A 17,762-nucleotide genomic window follows, 5' to 3' on the forward strand; every position below is an offset into this window, starting at 1 on the left:
TTGCTTTTCAGAAAAGATGCTTCTCCTTTGCTTTGTTTGTGGTCTAGTATTTTGATTCTTGAAATTTTGCTGTATTGTAACTTGTACATACATAAAAACCTAATTTGTGCCATCATCTTGATGAAGGTTGCAAACAGTGGGGGCACTGGATATCCACATTTGTTTTTTGTTCATACATGCTCTTCACAATATAAAAAATGAAAAGTTTTCTCTAGATATGACTGGCTGCAAGTTCAAAACCGATGCGGACATGATTGGGCCAGTTGAATAGACAGCAAAAAGCTGCCTCTTGTCATGTTGAGAAAAAAACTGGTTGGTAGGAAAACCTTAATTATCCTTACCTTATCTAGTGAATTGCAATTTTAGAGCTAAAATGTGTGCTTCATAGTTTTGGCACTTATACCACCCTGCTGTATTAAGTAGAAAATCCAAAACTTTTCCCCATTAATGACCTTCAACCCAATAGTAATTTAAATCCACCATAAAAATCATTGGGGTTTCAATTTTTCTTTTCTGTTCATGAAGACTTAATGTGAACTGTCTTTCTGCTTTCTGGAACGTGGATCTTAAACAGTGACGTACAGGCAGGGGAGGCAGAACCTCACCACTGTCATCATGAAAAGAAAAAAAATGTAAAAGGAAAAAGGCTGAGCTAGTTGCTGCCAGAGTCACAGTGGATGACTCTGTTCAGTGCTTAACTATTTAAAAAAGCCTCTAAAAAAGTGCCCTCTACAGGAGGAGGCAGGAGAACCACGTGCCTCATTTAGTCTGACTTTATGATCACTCGAGCAGAGTTAAGCAAGGATTAAAAGCCGAAAAATTCTTTATGTAGATGAGGCACATGGTTCTCTTGCCTCCTCCTGTAGAGGGCACTTTTTAAAGAGGCTTTTTTAAATAGTTAAGCAGAGTCATCCATTGGGGACTCTGGCAGCAGCTAGCCCAGCCTGACCTCTGCAGCTCTTGCCTTTTTCCTTTTACATTTTTACATTTTCATGATGGCAGGCAAGAGCAGAGTTGAAATCTTCTGTGAAACAGCTGGAAAAGGTATGTGGGTCAGAGGGAGGGGGAGGAATTCAAAATTAATGTAATTTGTAAGTAATTTGTGTGTGTGTATGCGCGTGTGTGTTTCTTCACTCATACTCTCAATTTGAGAGTGGGTTTGTTGAGAAGGAAGAGAGGGAAGGGGATAGGAGAAGCAGGGAGGGCAGCCCGCCAGCTTTCTTTCTCTGTGTCCAGGGCAACCTGCCAGCAGAGGCAGGTCTTTTGCCCGCCTCTGCTAGCGGGCTGCTGCTTTCTTTCTTTTGCCCAGAGGCAGGCAGCTCAGGCGGGCTGCTGCCTCTGGGCAAAAGAAAGAAAGCGCTAGCCCGCCGCTCGCTTTCTTTTGCCCGCCTGCGCTTTGCCTTGAGCACAGGCGGGCAAAAGAAAGCGCTTTAGTCAGTGGGGTGCCAGGGGAGAGGAGAGAATGCTCAGTGATTCCTCTCCCCCAACATCCCATTGTCTAAAGCGCTGTCTTTCTTTCTGCGGCGGACATAGAGGTGGGCAAAAGAAAGCCAGTGGCGGGCTGGCGCTTTCTTTCTTTTGCCCAGAGGCGGGCAGCTCAGGTGGGCTGGCACTTTCTTTTGCCCAGAGGTGGCAGCCCACCTGAGCTGCCCGCCTCTGGGCAAAAGAAAGAAAGCGGCAGCCCGCCAGCTTGCTTTCTTTTGCCCGCCTGAGCTTTGCTTCGAGCACAGGCGGGCGAAAGAAAGCGCTTTAGTCAGTGGGGTGTCAGGGGAGAGGAGAGAATGCTCAGGCATTCTCTCCTCTCCCCCGACATCCCACTGTCTAAAGTGCTGTCTTTCTTTCGCCCGCCTGTCAGAGCTCAGGCAAAAGAAAGGCAAAAGAAAGAAAGCGCTTTAAACATTGGGATGTCGGGGCCCGGGGGAGAGGTCTGCCTCACCAGCCATAAACCTCACCGCACGTCACTGATCTTAAAAGAGAAAAGGTTATTTTAAGGAAATCCCTCTCGCCAGTCTCTGGTTACCTTTGGTTAAGTTTGGTTCAACTCCCTTATTTATGTTAGTAGCAAACATAGCTGGTAGGTAGGAAAAGTGGAAATACAATGTAGTACATACCTATAAAGTATCTTGTATCTTAATCATTTAGATATGATTTATCATTTAGAGAATATGTAGATATTCTTTTATTTCCCCTTCTTAAAAAAATGAGTGTGTTCTGTCCATCTTCTAGTGATCAAAAAGATGTTTCATGTAAATCCAACTATATTTCCTTGTCACCGAAGCAATAGCTTTCAGAAAAGCATAGTAGTATGACCAGGTTGAGTCAGTGTAACAGCACTCTATGTGACTCAATTTAGCTGAAGCCCATATCAGGGGAGACAAACCTATCTCTTCTATGTTTTGTATTTATTCATGGTTCTGCCAGCTTTGTAGTTAACTATCTACAGGGAGCTTTGTAATTTGCTGTTGTGAATCCCAGAAGAATTCACCATTACCCTATAGCAGGGCTGTCAAACTCCCAGCCCACGGGGCAGATGTGTCACACTCTGTCCATGCCTACACCCAGTTTAGTGAAGGGGAATAAAGTCCTGATAATGTCACATGATGCCACTGTGATGACATGAGTTTGACCCCCGCCCTATAGGATCTGTTAATTATAGAGTTTGAAACACTCCTGTGATTTCTTCTTTGGAGACAAACCATAAGTCCTTCACCTCTCCAATATGCATTTGAAGTAGGTTGAGCACTGAGCATATTCAGCTTGAGTCAGGCATATTTTCAGGAGGGATGGGACGGCAGCAGGCAGGTTACTATCTTGTTCAATTGAGTTTAGAAATGAAAGATATAAAGTAGGGATCTGAGCACCTTTAACTCTGTAGTCCACTAACTCAAGGCTTGCAGGTAAGATTGATGAAACATTTGAGGTAGAGTGGAGTATTAAATTAAAACCTGTAGTTCTAATGATAATTCTTACATAACACAATGTACTGGGAAGTGAGTTGTGTCCCCAAGAGCACATACTAATGGCTTGAAAGTAGTTTGCTCATAATCCTGAAGAATGGAGCCAAAAGAAGTCATCTGTCTATGCCGCTGTTCACTGCTGGCCCCCTCCCCAGCCTTGCCTGTAGAAAGCCTGATATTTCAAGGACTCTTGTTGCCAGTGTGCTGTTCAAAATCTTGTCCAGTGAATGGATAGTTAATAGTGGTGACAAATCTGGGGACCAAGATGGCCTGTATTACCAAATCTTGAATATCTGTTCAAGAACAGCTAAACCGAATTTCCAGGGCAGTTATAGCTTTTCTGGGATTTGGGGCAGTAATGGATCTCGAGACAATGTCCAGACATTTAGGGAGAAATCATTGCGTTCCACTCATGCCTCCTGATCTGGAATGGGACACTTAGAGCTCATTCTTCCTATGATTGATATTAGTGATTTAACCAGCTATAGCAGTCATCATTTTCCCATGTATACTTTCACTGATATGAACCGGAGGCATTACTCTGTTCACGTCCTCAGAGATGCAGACTCCCTCTGAAGGCTCTTTGATCAGCTTCTGCCTTTGAATTAAAAGGAATTTATTGTAATCTTGGCCCCTTTTTCTGAAAGTGATTTTAGGACCAGTCATACTGTTCCCGTATAGTTGGCTGATTAGCTGTGTTCATAAAAACTAATGTTTCCACTGTTATGTGACTGTCTAGAGTCTAGATATTTACGGTACTTTATTCTACTCTCATGCATCCTGGAAAAATCTATATACTACTGAAACTCTCCTATAACTTTTAACTGGGAAAAATGGTGCACCATAGAACAAAATGTTTTCAACGTACCTCACATGGGCTAACTTTCAAAATATGGAATCCATAATGACTATGGAATTAAAATTTTACAAATCGTATAAAAATTATCATAAAACACTTTGATGTAATACAAAATTTAACAAAATATTTGACCAGTCTATAAAATTCAGATGGGCTATTTTCAAGGCAGATGCACCTTTGACTGGATCCCAACTTTTCCAGGAAGGTGGTACATTAGAAGCTCTGTCACTTTTTAAAGGCATTGAGAAATCTGGTAAGGAAATACATCTGAAACTATGATCCAGGCAGTCATAGTTGTCCACTAGATTAAAAACTTGATAACAAAGAGAATGTGTCTCATGAAAGTGTAGTGGATGGGTAGGGAGTAAAATGGGACTTCTAGCAGGAAGAGAAGCAATCATTAAGACCGAACCAGACTTTGGAGAAACAAAAAGGCTGGTATACCATATTGGACTTGGCAACTTTAGAACATTTGAATACTTAATGGTCTAGAGCAGACCCATTGCAGTATATCAGCGTTACCAAATGGAAGACTGGTAAAAGAAGTTCGGAGTGTCCTAAAGACCACAAAAAGATACAGGAGAAAGTGTGTCAAGGGATTATGTTTCAGATGAAAATTGAGTAAAACAAGCCCCTGCCAATATGAGAAATTGTCAGCCAAATTCAATTAATGCCCTTGCTTACGTTGGAAAGAGGGTTTTTAAGAAATAATAATTATACAGTATAGTTACAAAATTAAGGTATAATGCAAGTAATGAAATAATTTGAAAATAACACTGAAATATTGGAAAGGTATATAACAATAGCACTTAGACTTATATACTGCTTCACAGTGCTTTTAAAGCCCTCTCTAAGCGGTTTACAGTCAGCATATTTTCCCCAACAATCTGAGGTCCTTATTTTATCGACCTCAGAAGGATGGAAGGCTGAGTCAACCTCGAGCTGGTGAAAATCGGAACTGCTGGCAGTCAGCAGAATTAGCCTGCAATACTGCATTCTAACCACTGCACCACCATAATACAATTGTTTTAGTTTAGTTTCCATTTATCAGAAAAGGTGCAGGAAGGCGGAACGGGATTAACTATTGTTCAAAAAATTTAGCATAATATGGTTAAGTATTTCTTTCAGCAACATCATTTTCTTTTTTGTTACCCATAAAAGAAAAATTCGGGTGCTGAGAATCCTATCATTTCTTGAGAACTCTAAATGTTGACAAGATGATATGCCCTGCCGTATTTATTTTGGAAGAAGCATCCAGTCCTATTAGGCTGCCATCTAATGTCACTTAGGTCTTGAGTGATATTCCATGCATCTAATTTGCTAAAGTAGCTGCTGATGGAGACTGTGCTGTGCTGCCCTATAGATAGGCAGGTGATAGGAATGAAATTAATGAACAAAGGGAAGTTGACATAGCTGATTGTCTATCAACAAAGGTTGCCTACACTGGTAGTCCTTGACTTGTGATCACGATTTACAATGCAACCCCTTCCCCCCTCCTCCAGGTCATCATTAACCAATTATAAGTGAATACAGTCCTGAATTGTCTCCAACTCTGCTCACCCACCTATTTCCCCCTCCCATCCATACCCTTCTGACCACCCTGTACCCTACTTACACAATTCTGGAGCTGCCTGCCATGCCCAAGGAAGCCTTAGCCACCCCAGCAAGTGCCAGCAAGCATTCATTTGCTCAGCTGCCATCTTACAGAATGTGTCCAAAGTGATCACAATTCAGGTGTTTGGCAGCCCAAAGCACTTATGACCACGGGGTGCTTCAACTCCCACCCACCTATCTCACCCATCTCTGGCCTTTTGGCCACCCTGCATTCCACTGCCTCTGCCAGCCCTGGGCTTTCCTAGCTTTGCATTCCACTTAAGCCTATTGCTCTGTACTCTTGCCTTCCACAACCTCGTAAGAAAGATGCATGCAATTTGGACAAGGCCATTAGGATGGCTTCAGGAAGGAAGGTTGGTATGCCCATAACTACCTTTTGTGAAGGGCAAGGCTGGATGTGCCTTGTCAAGTAGCAGGAAGACTGCAAACGTTAGCTGAGGGTGGCAGGGAAAACAGAGCATGGGGGCTGGCTGAATGCAGGGTTGCCGTAATAGCAGAGATGAGAAGGATTGGAGGTGGGGGGAGGTTGAACAGGAGAGTTTCTTACCTTACCAAGGCTTGGAGATGGAATGGACCAACCGGGAATGAGTTCTCATCTAACATCTGGTGGGATTTGGTTAGCAATGGTGACAGGGATTGCCAGGATAGCCATCACTAAGTAATGTGGTCATATGATATTGCAGTTTATAATCACATTGCTTAATAATGGCAATTCCAGTCCAGCTTATCAAAGCAACCTGAGGAGTATCCATATTCAAATTACTGTATTTTTTGGAGTATAAGATGCACCAAGGTTTTGAAGAGGCAAATTAAAAAAAAGTAGGTAGATAAGAGGGATAGAGAGGGAGAGAAAGAGAGAGAAATACAGTAGGTAGTTAGGGAGAGAGAGAGTAGTTAGGTAGGTAGGTAGAGGGCTAGAGAAAGAGATAGAAATACAGTAGGTAAATAGGGAGAGAGAGTAGGTAGGTAGGTAGATGTTTCCAGGTGTATTTATCCATGTGCTGGAGAAGGAAATTACCGGCAATCTGCAGCACCTAAGACTTTGTTTCTGCTGGCACAGCACTTGATCAATCTAATTCTCATCAAAGTGCTTTCCAAAAGGAAAAAAAAGGTTTTGCACTTTGCAAACCTCCCCAAAATGGCTTGTTTTTCACGAAAACAAGCCCCCCCATTTTTAAAAGGCATGCATAGCCTTGGGGCTGGTGGTGTTTTCAGAGTGCTCCTGGAAGGGAAGGGGAGGGGCAAAAGCGAGCAAAAAATGGCCCGTTTTTCATGAAAATGGGTCCATTTTTTGTCAAGAAAATTGCATGCATAGTCTAATAGAGGCTTATAAAGTGCTGGGGGGGGGGCGTGCGTCTTATAGGCCGAAAAATACAGTATGTAGTATTTCAGTCCCTTGTATCTCTGCTTTACAGTATTCTTCTGTACATTTATGACTGTCTCTCCCAGTGTGCTGCTTTACAAGTGAATTCACTTTTTTCTAATGTTAACAAATCACTTAGGAATGGAATTATTAAAATAACAGATTTGAGGTAAATTCAATGTTGACTAAAACTCACTTTGCTCCTTATCTTTAGAGTAGATGTCACTTCTGAATTGCATGAAACAAAAACATCAGAGTGTTTGGTATTGTTTAAGGCCATTTTTATTTTAAAAAAACAAACAAACGTTTATGAGTCTCTAGAATGAATAAATTTATTGTTTTTACAAAAAAATCATTGTCTAAAAATATGGGGATACAAAGAAACAAGGTATTTGCAGTCAGATGCCTGGTGGTCAACAGCCAGTTTGAATAAGAAATATCCAAATGCACAAAAACAAAAGCTTTGTAACATATGTTAAAGCTTTTAACCAAAGAGAAATATTGTTTCAAGCATGTTGCAAGAGTTCAAGATTCTGTAGTTAACACTGATTCATTCTTATCACGGGAGATTGATAATACCACTTGTACTAGGAGATGCAGCATGATATGATCAAAAAATCAATACACTGAATCATTGTTATAGGCAAATTATATAGGAAACATTGTCTTAGTACTGCAGTGTCTAAGGCACTTTCTGTAAATGTCAATTCTTAGCTAGGACAAAAACGACGCTAGCTAAATGCATTTCACCCAAGTGAAAGCTGAAAATGGGGCGAGGGTAGCTCCACTGGTGTGTTCATTTACAGGCAGTGTCCATTTGCTACCTCTAGCAAACATATACTGATGGGCACCAAGAAAGCTGGCAAGAACTTCAGCTTGCACTCCTATCCCCAGTCTTTCAGGAAGAAAACAGTTGCTTCTGGGAGAATTCATTCAACTTCCATGCTGAGACTATCCAACTTGTATGGAAGTATGATTCAGACAGAGAATCATCAGCATCCTATCCAGATCAACCGACTATTCATGATGTCCGGAGCAGGAAGACATCAGTTTGCCAAGGTGGGCAAAGGCTCATTAAGTAGAACAAGCAGTTGGCTAGTTATAATGTGATCTAAAGCTCCTTGGGACATTTTCAAAGTCAGGTGACCTTGGGTCAGCCAGAAAAGTGACAGGAACCAGGTCTTGTAAATAAGTAGGGAAGAGAAAACCCACAGGAAGGGAGTGCCACTGCTAGGTAGCTATGCATGCATAGCAAAAAGGCATAGCCAGCTGCCAGAAGTTTCTGCCTGGGACAGAGGCTGGACCCGCTTATCACTCAGTGCCTTAGAAAAATGGCTTTACAATGGATACTTTGAAACAAAAAGCACTGAACAGAGATATTTTAATACATATAAGTAGTGGTACCTATATCCAAAACAGTTTACAATATGGCAAAGCCAGGCAGCAATAATGCTTGGACTGACCTGCAATACATGACCTAATGCTATGCCAGTTTTGCCTAAGGCAGATCTAGGCCACGGAAGCAATTTGGTGGCCAGTTAAGTTCTTCTCTCAAACATATGGAAAGAAGTCACACTCCGGGAATGTTGGCAGTTTTAATACAGCGGGGACACTCTACTCAATTTGGGCAGCTTGAGGTTCATTGATATCGCTCCCCTTACTCTCTGCATCGTCATCTGAAAGCTCCAGTGAAGCTCCTTCAATGTGCAGCTGGCGCCTTCCAGATCGGCTGGAAGAAAAGGTGATCGGGCCTCCTCTCCTGCAAGAGGACACAGTAAGTGATTGTTGCAGCACAAAATCTTTTTTTTTTTTAAGGAGAAACGCTCCAAAAAACTGCTGTAAAAATTGATCATACACTAAGTTCCCATCAGCGCAAATCAATCCCCTCCCTTAACCGCTTTTGTTTTTAATCACAACAGTATGCTTCTACATAAATCTCAAATATTCAATCTCAAACTGTCTACCGTGGACCTCACCCTGTTCTAAAGAGGTCGATAAAGGGGGCACGCATAAGCACAGCAGCATGCCTAACGTCCCTGTCTTACTGTCCCCATTTATCTGCATTTACTTCCTTTGTTCATGTTTTATGTTCATACCTATACTTGTTATCTTGTACGTGTTTGACAAATAAATACATAAATGAATAAATGTACAGCACTAGGGCAAACAATTATTTGCACTGGAGATGGAGCTACAAACCTCTTCATCTGCGCTTATAATTAACCAAAGACATGGGAGTTCTACAAATGAGATGTCACTTAATGAGCAGCCAACTTCCAGGATATGAAAACAGCACAAGCCAATTAACAAATCTTTGGAAGCATGACACTCCCTTCTGGTTTACTAATAGCATTACATTTTAAGTCACAGACCATGAAGACAAAGTATCAAGAGAGGGCAGCAACTGGAAATGAGGATTAACCTAACCTTTTACTGCCATTCATTTTCAGATTGACCTTTTCCTGAAGTTACATAGTGGTATATACCCAAACTCCTCTGCTCTCTCTTTCCCATAACTCACCTTAGTCTGTTCTTCAGAGTGCTGACCTCTCGGCTAAGGCCTTCACTAGCTTCTGTAGCATCATCTAATTCACGCTGAAGTTTACGACGTGATGCATTAGCACGTGTGGCTTCCTCCTCTGCTTCTTCTAGCTGGCGCTTGAGCTGCTTCATCCTGGCATTAGCTTTCTCCATCTAGAGAAGATTATCAAAACAAGGGATTAACGAAACACTGAACAACCTTCTGCTTATTGTCATGCTTTCACACTGCCTTTCAACCCACTGAGTGGCCTGAACTCAAGAGTAGGAACTTTTTGATTTGTAATCTTCATGTCATATTCACAGGGAATTTTTAGGGAATTTGTCCAGTTAAAATGACTATTCTGATGCCATGGGCTGCTCATTTAGTAATGGCAGGAAAAGTTACCTCCACTTCAGGTAATGTTTGGGAGGATCTGCGTATCCCGAAACCGTTCTGCATCATCTATGCAACTTGATACATTTCATTGCTAATAGGCTTAGTTGTAACGTCCACTCATAGCCAGATGGAAACACATTCAGTGTCAACCTAGCTCCCTTTTCATAAAACTGATTAACAAGACTCTTGCTTCTGTTAAAACTGACTGCCTAGTTTTTGACATTAACTTTCCTACAAATTTCTGAAGAACTAAACTAACAAAAAGTTATGGCCGTGTATATTTTTCCATGCAATATTACAAACAAACTGAGCTTCATTTCCCCCATCCAAATTCTCACTCCTGACCTGTGTTAGATCCATATGAATCAGGCCATTTCCACTGATCAGATGACCTCTAGCCATGCCTAAGAAAGGTGCTTTAAACAACTTACTAACTATCTCTTTTTGCATAACAAGCACGAAATGAAAGGGTTTTTTTAAGTAGCTGTGGTTCTAAGCAGAGCAGGCAGCCCCTCCTCACCTGTTCCTTGTATTGGTCTGCATGTCGGCGCTCATCTTCCACCTGCATAAATACCTCCTTCAGTTTCTTTTCTGTGCGGCGTACTAGCTTATTGGCTGCTGCTCTCTCTCTAAAGAAATTAATGAAAGCAGAAATAATTAAGTAATAATTGAGTAATTAAGTTATCAGATTTCATGTCTATCCACAGAAAAGCTTAAATAGGGCTTAAATATGAAAACAATAAATTTTATCTTTAGGAAAAAATAAGGATTTTGACCACAGATATTTAATCATTCAGTCTCTCCTCCTACCTATTTAATATTTATCTCTTCACTTTTCTACAAATAAAAAAGCAAAGGGATTAATACAGGTAGTCCTCAACTTACAACAATTTGTTTAGTGACTGTTCAAAGTTACAATGGCACTGGAAAAAAGTGACTTATAGCCCAAACCATTTTTCATACTTAGGAGCATTGTAGCATCCCCACGGTCACGTGATCAAAATTCGGATGCTTGGCAACTGGCTCATGTTTATCACAGTTGTAGTGCTCCAGGGTCATGTGATCCCTTTTTGCGACCTTCTGACCAGCAAAGTCAATGGAAATACAAAATACACTTAACAACCTTATTAACTTAACAACTGCAGTAATTCGCTTAACAACTGTGGCAAGAAAGGTTGTAAAATGGACAAAACTCACTTAACAACTTTCTCACACAGCAACAGAAATTTTGGACTCAATTGTGGCTGTAAGTTGAGGACTACCTGTATTTGTAAAGTTATGTGTAAAAGTTTAAAACAAGTCAGGAACAAAGTAACCCTTATATCAAACACCTATGTTCCCCGTTGGAAATGTGTTTGTTTTCAATTAATTTGTGAGAAGTGGAAGAAATCAATGTTGAGAGATAAAAATTATCTCAGCAATTATGTCCCTCTAAAGTGAGAAAGGAAGCAATGGGGAAGGTCGTGTTTTAGGAAGATTTTAATCCATTTTTAAAAACTCATTAGTCTCCCACGTTAAACAAATAGGAGGTAAAATCTACCTTAAATATGCCTATAAAAATAAAGGAAAAAATGTGATTTTAAGACCCTCAAAATTCTTACACCATCATCAAAGCTTAACCCCTGCTGAATCATCTAGCTTACCTAAAAAGATGTTGAGCGGTGGAACCACATATATTTGTCCTAATTTGAACAAGTTACTTTCTATAATTCAAGGTTCCCTCTTCTGAAAGTTCTCTTTTCGTAAACACTGCTTACTTTGCCTCCTGCTCCAGCTGTTCTTCTAGTTGCCCGATCTTTGCTTCTAGTGCTGAAATGGTTGTCTTGAACTTGGATTTGACTGAACCTTCCAGCTCCTGAAGCTTCGCTTTCAACTCTTTGTTGTGCCTTTCTAACTGCTGACGGGCATTCTCGCTCTTCTGGGCAGCACTCCGCTCTGAGGCCAACTCAGAATTCAATGTGTCAATCTTCAGGAAGACAAGCACAGTTATTTAGGTCTATCGCCCCTTACCTGGAGAAGCCAACAAAATGTTTGAGCAAGACTTGGCAACCAAAGAGAGTACCTGTAGAGTGGTTTTACGGAAACGGTCATTGAGAAGCTCCATATTGCTTTGCTCTTCCTCCAGTTCCTCTTCCAGTTGTGCAATTCGGGCTTCCAAGCGGCGTTTCTCATCCAGCAAGGCAGACCTATGGAGACATGGAAGCGATAGAAGGAACTACAAATCTAAGCCAGGAATTTTCCCACTGTAATCAATTCTTACACTACAACAGACATCGCCACACATCATTTAGGGTCTGTAGTTGGCAAAATGTTCATCTAGCCAACTTACTTTCCAGAGGCACTGTTAGCAATTTCATCAGCCAGTTCATCCCTCTCTTGCTCTGCATGTCGCCTGCCTCGTTCTGAAGCGGCAAGTTCCTGAAAAGACAGTTAAAGAAAACATCTCAGAAACCTTGGCAAGGAAGGACATTTTCAGATATTTGACAGAGAGCTAATACAGCATGCTCAATAGCTCAGAATCCAGTATAATTACTGACATAAATACACTTGTCTCTGGTGCTTAACTATTAGACACCCTGTGCAACTGGGAACTAGTTCCTTCAAAAATGATCCAATAGATTTTTAACATATATTATTATAATTTAAGATATTTTTCTGCCCATCTTCCAAATTTTAAATATTTTTATCTAAATTGTAGAAACATGTTCCTTTTTCCAGAATTCTATCTTACAGAATAGGGATGCTAAACACTGGCAATTTTTCCCAAATGAAGCACTTAACCTCATACCTCTTGAAGTTGAAGAATTTCTGCTTCAAGACCTTTGAGCTTCTTTTCATTTTCCTTTGATTGAGCAAAAATTTCATCTCGAGATGCACGGGCCTCTTCTAGTTCACGTTGATAATCTTTCATTTGAGCCTGGAAGATTAAAAAAAAAAACATTTCCCCCCTGAATATTGAGAAGCTAACTATATAGCTTCAGTCTAATCTATACACCCAGAGTATTTAGTATTATTCTTATCACAAAATATATTCACCTAATTTCACTCTTCTATTAAATAAAGATTAATAAATTTTGCAGAGAACATATTCATAAATTTAAGGACAAGCTCCCTTGTTCCTTTAAGAGTTGCTTTGTTCACCTGCAATTTGCGCAACTGCCTGATGGCTTCATCACGGGCCTTGTTTGCTGCCTCAATCTGAGCTTCCAAGTCTTTCAAATCTGCTTCCATTTTCTTCTTGGATGCCACAGCCAACGCCCGTTGCTTCCTTTCATCTTCCAATTCTGCTTCCAGTTCCCGAACCTACAAAATTAAGGACACATGGTAAGATAAACTTCTGAATTCCAGATTAAGCATTAGTTGAAATCAACCAAAATGAAGGATGAAAAAAGTTCAAGAAATATATCCCTAGATCTATATAATTGCACAGTAATATCAACTGTAAATTCCTTGATGCCCTGTAAGAAACTATATAAAGGGAAAAAGTAACTTTTTAGAAATCAATATTACTTTTTAAGGAAAATAGCCTGCCAAAATAAAAGCTTATTAAAATTGTATTTAAGCAAAACTATTAGCCGTAATCGTTAAAACTTCATACCGAGGTCAATATAGCATATTTGTTTATGGTTCACCTGCTTCCAAATTAAGATAATGAAGCCTTATGTCATCTATTCATTCTTCAAAGAAAAACTAAATTTATGATCAATTATGCAAAAAACAAAACCCTTAGTCAAGCAATGATGATGGCTTAATAACATAACTGCAAAGAAAGCTTCTGAACTATTTTGAGCCCATAAATGGTGGCCTTACAGCTTCAGCGTACCTTGGAGGAAGCTAACTATCTTGACCCCTTCCAGTCTGGCTTCAGGCCCGGTTACAGCACTGAAACCGCTTTGGTCGCATTGACCGATGATCTCTGGAGAGCCAGAGATGGAGGCTATGCGTCCATCCTGGTTCTCCTTGACCTCTCAGCGGCTTTCGATACCATCGACCATGGTATCCTTCTGCGACGACTGCGGGAGGTGGGGGTGGGCGGCACTGTTTTACAGTGGTTCTCCTCCTACCTCTCGGACAGGTCGCAGTCGGTGTTGGTGGGGAGGGAGAGATCGTCCCCGAGGCCCCTAACCTATGGGGTGCCGCAGGGTTCGGTTCTGTCCCCCCTGCTATTTAACATATACATGAAACCGCTGGGCGAGATCATTCGGAGGCACGGGATTAAGTACCATCAATATGCGGACGATACGCAGCTGTATCTGTCCGCCCCGTGCCAACTCAATGAAGCGGTGGACGTGACGAACCGGGGCCTTGAGGCTGTTAAAGACTGGATGAGAGCTAACAAACTGGTACTCAACCCGGAAAAGACCGAGTGGCTGTTGTGTTTTCCTCCCAAAAATTTGGTTAACGTTCCATCAATCAGGCTGGGGGGGCAAAATTTATTCCCCTCAGATAGGGTCCGCAACTTGGGAGTCCTCCTGGATCCACAGCTGAGTTTTGACCACCATCTGTCGGCTGTGACCAGGGGGGCATTTGCCCAGGTTCGCCTGGTGCGCCAGTTGCGGCCCTACCTGAACCGGGAGGCTCTCACAACAGTCACTCGAGCCCTTGTGATCTCTAGGCTGGAATACTGCAATGTGCTCTACATGGGGCTGCCCTTGAAGAGCATCCGGCGACTTCAGCTAGTCCAGAACGCGGCCGCGCGAGTGATCATGGGCGCACCACGGTTCGCCCTTATAACACCAATCCTCCGTGAGCTGCGCTGGCTACCTGTTGATCGTCGGGTGCACTTCAAGGTCTTACTTACCACCTATAAAGCGCTCCATGGTAGTGGATCTGGCTATTTGAGAGACCGCCTCCTGCCAATTACCTCCCTGCGTCCCATCAGATCGCACAGAGTAGGCCTCCTCCGAATTCCATCCGCCAGTCAGTGCCGACTGGCGACTACGCGGAGGAGAGCCTTCTCAGTTGCAGCTCCGACATTATGGAACAACCTCCCCGTGGAGATCCGTACCCTCACCACAGTCCAGGCCTTCCGCACAGCCCTCAAGAACTGGCTATCCCGTCAGGCCTGGGGATAGGATTACTCTCACCCCGCCCGAATGTTGAGTGAATGTTGTGTTTTTATGACCAATTTCCTTTAATCACGATTTTTTTTCTTTTTAAGTTTTGTCTTGCACCCCCTTCCCTTTATTGCTGTAAGCCGCCCTGAGTCCCCTCAGGGAAAAGGGCGGCATATAAATTTGCAATAAAACAAACAAAAACAAAAAAACAAATATTCTAACTTCTCAGAAGCTGAGAGGCTAATCCAGCAAATTACTAACCTTAAGACTCAAAGGACAATCAACTACTTGAGCTTGTGTACGAGCAAAGGTGATTTTGAAGAGCAAGGATGACAATGGTCTTAAATGAGCCATGCATGCAGCTGGGTTATTTAAGAACAGCTGCCAGAAAATGGACATCTACTGGAAACAACTCACTAAAATTAGGCCTGCATTGTTGTATCTCTGCTTCCTGCTCTGGCCCTAGACTCTGAGTAATACTATCTAAACTGACTTACAGTATTCTTGGATATGTTTAATTCCTACACTATTGCTAACCATGCCTGCCTTTCTTCCACTGCTCTTCTCATGACTGCATTGGACTCCATGCTGCTATCCATGCTGCACTCAGCTAACATGCACAACTTTGCTCCCATACACATTGCCTGAGATGCAACTCAACAATAAACTGAATATAACTATTTTTGTTGTATTTCTCAGGCTGAAACACGATAGCCATGGCCAATCTATTGCTTATTCAATTCAGTTCTGATTTGTTCAGAAAAGCAATGCAGGTAGCATAAAGATTAAGGTTGATAAAACGACTCTCAAGGCTACTGTAAATGTCTGGACATTCTGAAGCTAAATAGAAGAACACAACCACCTGTTTCTGCAATGCAATATTTCATGCAGAGTACATATCTATAGAAGATATACAGAATCCCTAGCCTACTTATATTTTTCTGGACTATATTTCAATTTAGGGATGTTCACATATAGCACTCAAACATGTGCAGATACCATGCTTATAAAGCGCCTCACAAGATATGCTTTCTTAGATTTTTCCATGGAACTTCCTTGGAGTCAAAAGGAATTGTCATACCTCTGGCTGGGGAACACATTTTACTTCAGGGATAGGCAAAATATTGTTGGCAAGTATCCCAAACATATATACCCACAGCTCCCTTAAGAGAAATCTCACTGTGTCACTGAAATCCACATTTTAAGATCTATAGTATGTGGCATTTGTATAACACTCTCTTCTTCTTTCCAGGATATTTTTTTCCTGGGTGTCTGGTTTTTATAAATAATGGTATCAGTTCTTTATTTTCTAAATCAAAACAATATAGCTTTTGAACAGATGCCAATAGAAACTCAATAGCAGTATGTTACTTGTAGATGAAACATGAATCTCCACTTGTTTTACTAATTTAAATAAAATAAACATGTATTCCTGAATTCATATTCAATTGTATGTATCTTAATTCACCTCAGATATAGTCACGTGTTATATGATGCATTAAAGAAGATCTAGCTATAGATCTAGTAGGATTTGGATGAACACAGATTGTTACAAGGATCCTAACTACTATACATACATACAATATAAATGCACATTTAAAAAAATCAAGATCTTATATAAATTCTGATACCAAAAGACCATGAGGCGTTCTCTCAGAAGAACTTTTATAATGGTGTCTCATCAAAATTGATTTCATAGACATTTATAGTTATCAGAATTTCTAGCCAGTTAAGATTTAAGACAAATTAAGATATGGGTAAAACAACACGTTAAACTGCAAAAAAAATGGAATCTGGAGAAGGTTTATTATCGCTTGTTCAAAGGAATGGACTAAGGACACATATACATGGGAAACATTTAACATAAACATTTGTATGATTGAATACAAATGTTAAACTACATGTTGGTAGCAGAGGAACTTTTGCTTCTAAAAATTAGAAGATAAAAAACCAATTTTAAGTTTAAGAAAGCCTAGTGATGATTCAACAAATCAGAAGGGTGCATATAGTTCCCCATAACCTCTGATCAACACCAAATGTATACTTTACTATTTAAAGCCTTACTTGTTTTACTAAGAGCCTCTTCTTCTCCTCATTCTGCTCATCCTTTGCTTGAAGATCCCTCTCGAACTGTGCTTTCATGGCTTGCATGTTCACTTCCAGGCGCAATTTGGCATCTTCTGTGGCTTGCAACTCATCCTCCAGTTCTTCTAACTGAGTTCGCATTTCTTCCACTTGCTGCTCCAATGTACGCTTAGATTTTTCTAACTCATGAACCTGCAAAATAAAATACATTGATATTATCTTGATAATGGCAACAGAATCAATGGAAATGAGAGAGAAAACACAACTCCTACTCCCAACAGTTCAAACTATCTAAGTTTACTTAAAATGAAATGCAATGCAGCTGCTAAATCACATTCACAATGCTTTATAATGGCTCCCGACCCATTTATCTGCCTTCAGGAAGCACACAAACAAAAACACTCAAATGGAAAAGAATCTGAAGGCTATATGAATAAAGTGAGACAAAAAAATGGCCAATGCACACATACTCAACATCAAGACAAACATTCTGTTGTAAATGTTTTAAAAGGCACATAGTTGTTGACACCAGTTTAGAACATTTTATTTTCAACAATTCAAAATCCAGATTCACATATGTTATTAAAGAACTTTTTTTTTCAAACCTTCAGTATATAAAAAATTAGACAACTCACATTTTTGCCAACATCATCTTTGGAGCTCATCAGGTCCTCCATTTCTGTTCGGAGTTGCTTATTTTGTCTCTCAAACTCTTCCTTGGCCTCTAAAGCTTCCTCCAGGGCTCGTGCCAGGGACAGTGCTTTGGTCTCCTTTTCTCGTGCCTCAGCTTCAGCACGGTCCCTTTCTTCTGCGTAACGAGCAGATATGTTCTTCTCTTCTGCCAGCATCTGTTGATTTCAATAGGCCAAACATGAACGTTTGAAATACTTACAACATCTAATCTTAATCC

General features: G+C 40.9%; 1 protein-coding gene across 2 annotated transcripts in view; it reads right to left on the reverse strand.

The window, feature by feature from the left end:
- Nucleotides 1-7,099: 7,099 nt before the first annotated feature.
- Nucleotides 7,100-17,762, reverse strand: part of MYH10 (myosin heavy chain 10) — an 87,868-nt gene continuing 77,205 nt past the window's right edge. For both annotated transcript variants that reach the window (XM_014055943.2, XM_087709780.1), the window contains 10 exons: nucleotides 17,488-17,700; nucleotides 16,832-17,044; nucleotides 12,852-13,013; nucleotides 12,499-12,627; nucleotides 12,040-12,128; nucleotides 11,773-11,896; nucleotides 11,468-11,676; nucleotides 10,231-10,339; nucleotides 9,315-9,487; nucleotides 7,100-8,552 (listed from right to left, as the gene is read on the reverse strand). In XM_014055943.2, coding sequence (XP_013911418.2) covers nucleotides 8,408-8,552; nucleotides 9,315-9,487; nucleotides 10,231-10,339; nucleotides 11,468-11,676; nucleotides 11,773-11,896; nucleotides 12,040-12,128; nucleotides 12,499-12,627; nucleotides 12,852-13,013; nucleotides 16,832-17,044; nucleotides 17,488-17,700 — 1,566 coding nt within the window. In that variant the 3' untranslated portion in view covers nucleotides 7,100-8,407. The remainder of the gene's footprint in view (nucleotides 8,553-9,314; nucleotides 9,488-10,230; nucleotides 10,340-11,467; nucleotides 11,677-11,772; nucleotides 11,897-12,039; nucleotides 12,129-12,498; nucleotides 12,628-12,851; nucleotides 13,014-16,831; nucleotides 17,045-17,487; nucleotides 17,701-17,762) is intronic.

This window comes from Thamnophis sirtalis, unplaced genomic scaffold (genome assembly GCF_051295495.1).
Source record: "Thamnophis sirtalis isolate CommonGarterSnake01/CBP01778 unplaced genomic scaffold, rThaSir2_p1.2 scaffold_3, whole genome shotgun sequence".
NCBI classification, from domain to species: domain Eukaryota; kingdom Metazoa; phylum Chordata; class Lepidosauria; order Squamata; family Natricidae; genus Thamnophis; species Thamnophis sirtalis.